The following is a 10,230-nucleotide window of genomic DNA, read 5'->3' on the forward strand; positions in this document are numbered from 1 at the left end:
ACAGCTTGTTCGGAATAAACCACATCCATACGACTGCTTACAACCCTAAAGCAAACGGGCTCATCGAACGCCAACATCGTCAGCTCAAACAAGCACTGAAGGCTAGCTGTCTCAGAGCCAGTAATCACCTATCTCGACAAATTGAAACGCACCGTGGGCACACTCAAGCCGATCCCGACTTCAAGGCATGGCGTCACACGTGATGTCTACGTCCCGCAAGCCCTGACGACCTGTACACACGTTTTCGTTATCACCGACGCAGTCTGACATCCTCTACAACCGACCTACGAAGATCCTTCGAAGTGCTGCCGCGATCCGAAAAGTTTTTCCGTGTACGTGTCAAAAACAGGGAATCTGTCATCTCGACCGACTGAATCAAACCGGCATATCTCCTCAACGACTAGTACCTGGACGGGCCAGGCATCGAAGTTCCATTAACACCAGAGCAGAAGATGTCGACGATTATTCCAGCCACCCGACACGTGACGTTTACACCGACTACTACTCCGACTCAACGTACACGTTCCGGCAGAATAGTCCGGATATACTGAATTACTCAACGATGTGACTCCGTCACTTAAGGGAGGGATACTGTGGCGACAGTGTCCACCCCTGGATCGCGCTATCTGCGTAATAGGATAAAGAGCGCACCTGCGCGACGGAGAACTGGACTTGCGTCTGACTCAAACCAGATAGCCACGCGTCGTCGCAACTATCCCTGGAGTGAATAATTGGATTTACAAACTCATAAGATGTTACAGTAGCTGACCTCTCAAATCCGAACTCCTCTGGACCTAGTTATTCCGGATTATGAATCCACTTTAGTTTAATTACCGAGTTTTCATATTTAAAGCAGTAATATACCTCTTTGAGCACCTTGATCCATATTTTCCTTTGAAAACAAAAATTAAAAAAGCAATATACATATACAGGGTGTGCAAAAACTCTGTGTAGAAACTTCAAAAATTCATAAAAACCGGAAAAATAATCGAAATAGAAAACGGTTTGCAGGGTTAGCATCTCTAGGCCACGGGAATTTTTTGAAGACAGGGAAAAAACTAAAAAAACAGCCGATAGGAAGAGCTGACGTACACAAATCAAAGAAAAGGTACGCAATAACGAACAGAATGCCTCCAAATCGTTTATTACAGCAGTATATGTTCCACGTGACCAAAACCACAGGGAATAATACATGGCAGGCGAGTCACAAATCCAGCAACAGCAGAGTGCAGCAGGTCCGGATGTATACATTACTCCTCTCGGTGGACGCATCTTCGTCTGTATCAGGAATGCTTTGACCGGAGTAGCAGTGTGACTAGTTACTCCATCTTGCATAAACGTGACGGTAGCAAGCGCATCTCTTTCTTTCACGCAAACATGGCACGACCTTCTCGCGCAGAAGCGTTAAGTAACGCTCTGCATTCACCGTAGCCGTTTTCGACCCATTTACTGGGCACTGCGTTTCAAAGAAGAATGGTCCTATGATGAATGAACCTGTGAACCCACACCACATTGCCACTTTTGGGGAATGCAATGGTTTCTGCGTTGTGACGTCCAACGAATCCAACTCCTTGAACTTATGTGGACTGCTCCGGCAGGTGCAGTCGAAACATCTGCCGGTTAGAAACACCTGCTCCTGTAGAGGTAGTACGCCGTCGTCTAACGAGATATAAAAACTTGGACAGAGAGAGAGACGAACCGAGATAGTGAATGGATGTGCGACCAACGGCACTAAAGTATCTAACTAAAATGTAGAATGTACATATATTGTTATTTGAAATTAAACATCATAACATAACCATAATCCAGAAAATGATTTGTTATCTCATAGGCAAAAATGAGTTCACCACTACGCTACAGCGAAAAATTTGGTGGCAGCGGTTTGAATGTTTCACGTCGTTTCGATGTTCCTCTTCGTAAAAGTATTTGACTGTTGATGTCTCCAACAGGAGTTTCGAATTTATTCATCAGTGCCGTCTGGAGAAATCGGAACTCTGGAGGAATTGGGTCGTCAGCTCCGTCTGGAGAACAATAAGTGCCTTGAAGTAGAGTAGTGCGTAAACAGCAGTTTCACCCAGTGACTTTTCCGACAGTGATAGTTATTGTTGGGATCATCAGGTCATCTCCGTTAGGTTCTGAGTTTCCCCGAAGTCCGAAGGGGTAAGTGCCATGATTAAGGCAGAAATTTTTTTTTTGAGGCACGGTATTGTTTAAAATATACCGCAGTTTTTATATTTTATTTATTTGTGGTAGATTGTATATTGTGATTATTCTTGAAAAATAGCTGAATTACTTTTATTTTGAAGTTAGTTTGTAAAACTAGTATTATCAGCTATGGCATTCCTTGCAAAAGCTAGAAAAGAAGATTTGAGGTTGTAGAAGAACGGGAGTTTGAATTAGAGAAACTACGCTTAGAAGCAGCAATAAAAAACGAGGGTCGAGGTTGTTTTCCGAAGAAAATTTTGATAACTTTGAACACATCAAAATGGTTCTCCTAAACAGGTTCAAAATGACCCCAGAAAATTTTCGAATGAAATTTGTCAAACATCAGAGAAATTCAGCCAAGCCGTGGCGGGATTTCGTTTTAGAACTTTCTAAATATTTTGATGAGTGGGTGGAAGGTTTGCAAGTTTGCAAGTGACTGATTTTGAAGGGCTAAAAAAATTGATGGTCACTGATCAAATAAAAAGGCGCGTTCCACCGGAAATAACAGAACATTATATTGATGAGTGGACGAAAATTATCACTCTCTATAAATTTGCCGAAAAATTGGATGCTTACGAGAATGTTAGAGAAGAGTCGAAAAACCCTCAGGACAAAAAGTATAGCAATAATAGATGGCAATATGCAGAAAAAAAGTTCCCTAATAAATCTGCCCACAACGAGAAAAAAGATCTACAAAAACAAGAACATGGAGAATTTGAGAAACGTAGGTCCCTTAAATGCTATCAATGTGGTTCGCCATCGCATTTACGTCCGAACTGCCCAAAATTGAAGCGGACATCAGAGGGTACAGCTAATTATGTTAATGATGGGTCAAAAGATCTTTTAGACCCATATACAACCCTTGGTAGAGTAAATGGCATTCCTATGAAAATTTTGAGGGATTCGGGGGCCACAATAGATATAGATTGTGAGAAGCTTATCACTCCTGATATGTTGACAGGTGAAAACATATGGCTTAAAACGCCGTTAGATCCTGATCCCAAGTGCCTACCCTTGGCACATGTTGAATTATGCGGTAGTTTTGGAAAAATATGTACCAAAGCAGCAGTTATTAGAAATGAATTACGGACGGTATCAGGGATGGATCAGGGACGGTATCTCTTAGGAAACCGTACGGCGGAGTTATTGGAAGAGAGTGAGAAGCCTTGTCTTTTGTTCCCAGAGGCGTTGAATGCCGTAGAAACAAGGGCTCAGGGCTCAAACGAAAGCAAAGTTTAATAATGGGATCACCCCAGAAGAGAAAAATGTTGAAGTTCTCGGGGAGAGTTGTTTAGACGCGCAAGAAAATAGAGAGGCAGGTGATGATCGTCTGTTATTAGATATTATTGTTGACGAAAGTGATAATCTTCAATTGCCAGAAATCAGTGAAGGGGCTGAGGAATTGTCTTTGTTGAAGGTTGGTTCTAAGAAACTATCTAAAATGCAGCAGGACTGTCAATCCTTAAGGGAATTAATTGCATTGGCCCAAAAGTCTGTAATCCTACTGCGAAGAATACATATGTTTTTGACAACAATCTGTTGTTTAAGAGGCATGAGGACCATCTCGGAAACATAACAAAACTACTACTAGTACGGATAGAACTCAGAAATAGTGTTAAGGCACTTTGCCATGAAAGCACTTCGGCTCATTTAGGAGTTACAAAATCAAAAGATAAGCTTTTGAGATATTTCTTTTAGCCTGGATGTTATAAAGATATGGAGGAATATGAGCGTACTTGTGACCAATGTCAAAGAGCGGGGAAACCTAACGAAAAGAAGAAGGCACCTCTCAAATTGGTTCCCATTATTCAGAAAGTATTTTCAAAAATTAACATAGATGCTTGTGGACCTCTTCCAGAGACTCCAACTGGGAAACGGTACATCATTACAGCCATGTGTCTATCTTCTAAATACCCAGAAGCTATACCGGTCGTTGATATTAAATCAGTGAGTGTGGTCAATGCACTATTCGAGATATTTAGCAGGATAGGTTTCCCGAAAGAAGTACAGTGTGATCAAGGGACGTCGTTTCCGAGTGCTCTCACTTCGGAATACTTTCAGAGATTTGGGATTAAGGTGAGTCACAGCTCCGTGTATCACCCAGTGGCGGATCATGATTTTGGGAGGCCCCAGGCGCAACCTGATCTGGAGGCCCCCCTATCAGGGGCGGATTAAAGGTCGGGGCTGTCGTCACCCCCCCCCCCCCCCCGAGAGCAGAAAAATTAAATGGGAAAAAAAATGTTTTCTACGTTTTTGACTGAATAACAAACCAAGAAAATAAATTTGCTTAAAAAAGGGGGGAAAATTCAGAGTTTTTTCCAAAAAAATCAGAACCGTCCTGAAAAATTGAACACATGGTCACAACCACCGCCCCCCCCCCACAAATTTGCGTTTATCCACCACTGCACCCTTTTGGCCCTAATAAGAACGAGATGATTCACTAAAATAAACAATATTATGAAAGTCATAACTTTTTTTTTATTTTTGCATCACTAAAACCATAAACACAAAAATAAGATAAGGAAATATAATGATATTCTCTGGTACTAGATGAGAAATAATCACACTCCCATTAAAAAAAAATCACAGTAAAATTCTGCATCATATTTTTAGTAATCTAAGATGTCCGTCCTGGTGCCTTCAGCCACACGGCAAAAATGGAGATCCGTCATAGTTTTAGTAATTTAATATTACTGATTAATAAAGATTTGATAATATCTCAAATATAATATATTTGATTTGATATAAAGATACTGATAATATTTAATAGAAAAACATTTCTTCAATAGAGGGAATAGAGGGAAGAAATTATATCAGAGTAAATATAAGAATTATATTTTTAATGGAAGAAATTAGTTCAGAATGAATTAAATTTAATGAAAGAAATTATTACAGAATGAATTAAATTTAATGAAAGAAATTATTTCAGAATGAATAAAATTTAATGAAAGAAATTATTTCAGAATGAATTAAATTTAATGAAACAAATTATTTCAGAATGAATAAAATTTAATGAAAGAAATTATTTCAGAATGAATTAAAATTATTGTCAGTGAAAGAAATTATTTCAGAATGAATTAAAATTATTGTCAATGAAAGAAATTATTTCAGAATGAATTAAAATTATTGTCAATGAAAGAAATTATTTCAGAATGAATTAAAATTATTGTCAATGAAAGAAATTATTTCAGAATGAATTAAAATTATTGTCAATGAAAGAAATTATTTAAAAAATTTTTTTTAGAAATTATTATTTTTTATTTGTTTATTCTATTTTATTTTTACTATTATTATATTAATTATTATTATTTTCTCTTTCACCCACCTCGTTGGGCACTCTGCCTGTTGTGGCCTTTGCATTATTTGTATTCAGAGTGAATAAAAATCTTCTATATTATGCCCCCCCCCCCGTTTCGTTTAATAACGAAAAATGCCACAGTATAACATTGTGGCCCGCGTACTTTATAAAATGTTTCAATATGGCCTGCTATGCCTCAAAGGTTGGAAGACCCCTGCAGTAGACTCTCGCTAATCCGGTACGTATTAGACCACGGTGTGCCAGATTTTACCGAAATTGCTGGATTAACTTTGAAGAAACACATTGAAATAATATATGAAATTTCGTGCAAAGACATAGTCAGGACTTGATTAGTAATTAAGAAATATTAGAACGTGTTAAGGGGTTAGGGCATCAGGAGAAAAGTGACACCACACCACCTAAATATCCTGGACTACTGGACGTGCTGGATTAGAGCACGACCGAATTCTCGAGAGACTACTGTAGTTGAATTGAAATGCTCAAATAAAAATTTATCAGATAATTTATATATTTTTAGTTTTGCTTACCGTTATTTTTGGAGATTCTGCAATCTAAATCCTAAAGGAAATCTTGAGGATCGGCATGAAAATTTTTTTCATTACAATAACACACATTACAATTACATTAACAATAAACACTTTTCGGTCTGACACAAAGATGTTGTCTACCCAAGCCTCCTTGACCAATCCAAAAATGTAGCTCTTTTTTTTAGAAAGAAGGAAAAGAAACCCCCTTGATTTTTTTCAGCCGGGGAGGGAGTGTTACAAGAGAAACAGAAAAATCACGTGATTCAGAATGCATGTCATTCAGCATTCATTTCAAACCCCACTTTTTTTTGTCATATGGTCGTATGGTTCCAGTCATAGATTGCAAATGTATATGTTGTTTGAACCAGCTTATAGTATTTCATTCAAACAAGTGGGAGACAAAATCACAATAAGAGCTCTACTACATTCATTTTAATTAGTACGAGTGTCTCTTCCTGTCGATGTCGCCGCTTGCCGATAGCCAGCCATCTTGTCATCCATTATACTGTATACAAAAGCTTACACCAAAGCTGTCGTATTATCGGCGCCCATAAAAGCATTTAATACTGTGGAATGAGACGTCTGTTTATGCCTTCACTCCAATTTTCATTTCGGACAGACATTAGGACCTGCTGTTCTCACCCCTCCTCCTGCTTGTGCCCTTAGGGAAATACTGTTTGAATATGACCCTCCCTGAATGATCTCTTTACAATGTCTCTTCTTTCTTTGTCGGGGAAGAACTGGCCCTTGAGAGCTGCGTCTTGTAAATTGTTCTTTTCTTTCAGTTCCCGTTTTTCTTCCATAACTCTTATACGTACAGTATACATAAAAAAAATAAAAAAATTGCGGTTAAAAAAAAAAAGGGAGAGCAGATACTGTACTTAGTTCAAGAGATTTGTTGATGCGCATGTAAATTCATATGTAGGATGAAGCACACAACTATTTGGAGGCCCCCCGCTCTGCCGAGGCCCAAGGCGCGTGCCTCATGCGCCTGTGCGGTAATCCGCCACTGGTATCACCCACAGTCCAACCCTGTGGAACGATTTCACAGAACCATTAAACGTTTGTTGCGGTGTCTGTGTGAAGAATCTGGGCCCGATTGGGAAAAATACCTTCCGCTAGCATTGTTAGCGTTACGCACAGTTACACACGAAATTACAGGGTTCACTCCTTCAGAAATAGTGCACGGGAAGAATCTGAGAACTTCAGAAACATTAGTGTATGAACAGTGCACACAGTCAGGGGATGAGGAAAGTCCTGTTATAGAATATGTTCTTAAACTCATAAATAGGATGAAAAGGTGTCAGGACTTGGCAGTTAGCAAAATGGAAGAATTACAGGTAACTAGAAAAAAATGGTATGATAAAAATTCTGTAAAAAGGGAATTTAAGTAACGTGACGAAGTACTCATTTTTGCAATTTCTAAACCGAATAAGTTAGCAGTTCAGTGGACTGGTCCCGGTGTAATTCAAAATAGACTGTCAGAGACAAATTACATTGTTAAGCTTCCGGATAGAAAAGAACAAATATATCATGTAAATATGCTAAAACCGTATTACAAAAGACCCGAGAGCATTAATTTCTTGGATTGCGTAGGAAATGATGGGTGCATGAACAATGATATAGATTTTCCCCATTTGGATACCAATCCAAATATTTTCAATTTTGAAGACATTGTCCAGAAAAGCAACTTGGTCGAACGTATAGATCTCCAAAGAATTGAAAAATTGCATAATTTGTTAAACAAATATTCTGAAAACAAATTTCTAACGAGCCAGGGATGACCCATCTGGTTGAACATGATATCACATTGATAAATGATAAGCCCGTCAGAGCTAGGCCGTATAAGATTTCTCAACGACAGAATGGTATTTTAAAAACTGAAATTCAACGAATGTTAGATTTGAAAATAATTGAAGTAGGGGGAATCAGATTACACCTCACCAATGATCTTAGTTGAAGCACCATATAAGGATCCCAGACCTTGTATTGATTATCGCCGGTTAAATGAGGTGATACGCACCGAATTTTTTCCATTGCCAAATATCGAGGAAAGGCTTGAATTAGTTTCATCAGCAAAATTTATTACCTTATTGGATTTATCCAAAGGATACTGGCAGATTCCATTGAGTCCCACAGCTCAAAGATTTGCCGCTTTTGTTACCAGTTTCGGAACGTACAGGCCACTACGCATGCCATTTGGTCTGAAAAATGCTCAATATTTCTTTAGTAAACTTATGGCAGAAATACTAATGGAGTACGAACATTTCGCTGTACCATACCTCGATGATATAGCTATATTTTCTGAGTCATGGGAGATACACCTGAAACATGTCGAATTAGTGTTAGAACGCTTGAAGAGAGCTAAATTAACACTATAACCATCAAAATGTCGTTTCGCCCAAGATCATGTCAAATATTTGGGTCACATAGTTGGGCAGGGGTATAGGAAACCATGTGAAGCGAAAATAGAGGCCATTGAAAAGTTTCCTACTCTAGAAACCAAAACTGAAATCAGAGCTTTTTAGGATTGGTAGGGTATATAGTCATTACATTCCTATGTTTTCGGTATTGGCTGCACCGTTATCAGAAGCTTTAAAAGGGAAAGAAAAGAAAGGAGAAATCATCTGGACTCCTGAGTGTAATGCGAGTTTCACTTGTTTGAAAAACAAGTTAGTTAGTCAACCAGTGCTATATGCACCCGATTTCTCTTAGCAATTTATTGTGCAGACTGACGCGTCAAATATGGGAATGGGTGTCATTTTAGCTCAAGAGGATAGTGCAGGAGAAGAACATCCTATACTTTTTCTTAGCAAAAAGTTTTCTCAGGCAGAAAAGAACTACACCACTACTGAGAAAGAATGTCTGAGCATTATTTTTGCTGCTAAACGTTTACACTATTATCTAGATGGTCAAAAATTCTTAATTGTCACTGATCATAATCCTCTCGTGTGGTTACAGAAGAATTGTAGCACAAACCAGCGTCTGATGCGTTGGGCATTGTCACTCCAACAATATGACTTTCAGATACAGCACAGAACTGGTCGCAAAAATAGGAATGCTGATGTGCTAAGTCGTAATATTCCCGAATGGCCTGCAATTTGTTGAGTGTTTCGAAAATTATATGCATGAATGCTTTAATTTTTTCTTGTTAAAAATATTTTTTTTTGTGTTATAATTGCATTATAATTGCAGAGTTTAATGAAGAATTGTTTTTCTTGTATGTTGTTCAAAAATTATTTTGAATTCGGTTATATATAAACCTAGAAAATTCTACGTATCATATTATTTTTTTTTATTTTTCAAATTTACTTTTCTGTTATTTAATTGCATGTATCGCGAACAATTTTTTTTTAAAATTTTTTTTGTGCCTCAATTTGCCTGTCATGGTACTTCAGTGGTAATATACCCCTATATAAGTGTTAATATAATTTTATTGCAATCTTCTTATAAGCTTATTTGTTTTTAATTTAGATTGTGAATTTCCATTGTGAAAATCCCAATGGAAATTTTTTTAAGGGGGGATGAAGCTGTGACGTCCATTGAATCCAACCCCTTGAACTTATGTGGACTGCCCCGGCAGGTGCAGTCGAAACAACTGCCGGTTGGAAACACCTGCTCCTGTAGAGGTAGTACGCCGTCGTCTAACCAGATATAAGAACTTGGACAGAGAGAGAGACGAACCGAGATAGTGAATGGATGTGCGACCAACGTGGTCGGCACTAAAGTATCTAACAAAAATGTAGAATGTACATATATTGTTATTTAAAATTAAACATAATTTAATCCAGAAAATGATTTGTTATCTCATTGGGAAAAATGAGTTCACCACTACGCTACAGCGTGTACTCACGTGGATTAGACGTCACCCAGATGCGACAGTTATGGGCAAAGCGGCTCAAGATTTTTTAATACAGCTTTGGTTATGGGTATTAACGTCGCTATGAAGCGAAAAATGAGCTTCATCTGTCCACAAGATGTTAAAGACCCGGGTAAGATTCTGTTCGATTTTGGAGAAAGCCCACCTCGCAAATGCTTGCCTCTGTACGGTATCTGCAGGTAAACGTTCATGGCATGACTGCAATCTGTATGGGTACAGATCGAAGAGGATGGTGGCAAGCATAGGCGTAAACTTATTGAAAATGTTGGGGGGGCTCAGGCTCTAATGGAACCTCGTTT

The 10,230-nt window shown here is 38.4% G+C and overlaps 1 protein-coding gene across 1 annotated transcript; it reads left to right on the plus strand.

The window, feature by feature from the left end:
* Positions 1-2,667: 2,667 nt before the first annotated feature.
* On the plus strand, positions 2,668-8,095 carry LOC149067018 (uncharacterized). The gene is made up of 4 exons (XM_089252794.1): positions 2,668-3,361; positions 4,043-4,281; positions 7,488-7,643; positions 7,814-8,095. Exons 1-4 carry the CDS (start codon positions 2,668-2,670, stop codon positions 8,009-8,011), a joined length of 1,287 nt encoding a protein of 428 aa, XP_089108920.1. The 3' UTR covers positions 8,012-8,095.
* The last annotated feature ends 2,135 nt before the right edge of the window (positions 8,096-10,230 follow it).

This window comes from Pholcus phalangioides, unplaced genomic scaffold (assembly GCF_987345545.1).
Source record: "Pholcus phalangioides strain wild (caught in Gottingen) unplaced genomic scaffold, Ppha-v1.0 ptg000031l_1, whole genome shotgun sequence".
Classification (NCBI taxonomy): Eukaryota; Metazoa; Arthropoda; class Arachnida; order Araneae; family Pholcidae; genus Pholcus; species Pholcus phalangioides.

Bases quoted from the DNA above. Each gene is read 5' to 3' on its own strand.
- LOC149067018 (XM_089252794.1), top strand. From the start codon at position 2,668: ATGGTCACTGATCAAATAAAAAGGCGCGTTCCACCGGAAATAACAGAA. The intron at 3,362-4,042 runs GTGAGAAGCCTT...AAATTAACATAG, and splicing joins GGCGGAGTTATTGGAAGAGA to ATGCTTGTGGACCTCTTCCA. The intron at 4,282-7,487 runs GTGAGTCACAGC...AAACCGAATAAG, and splicing joins TTCAGAGATTTGGGATTAAG to TTAGCAGTTCAGTGGACTGG.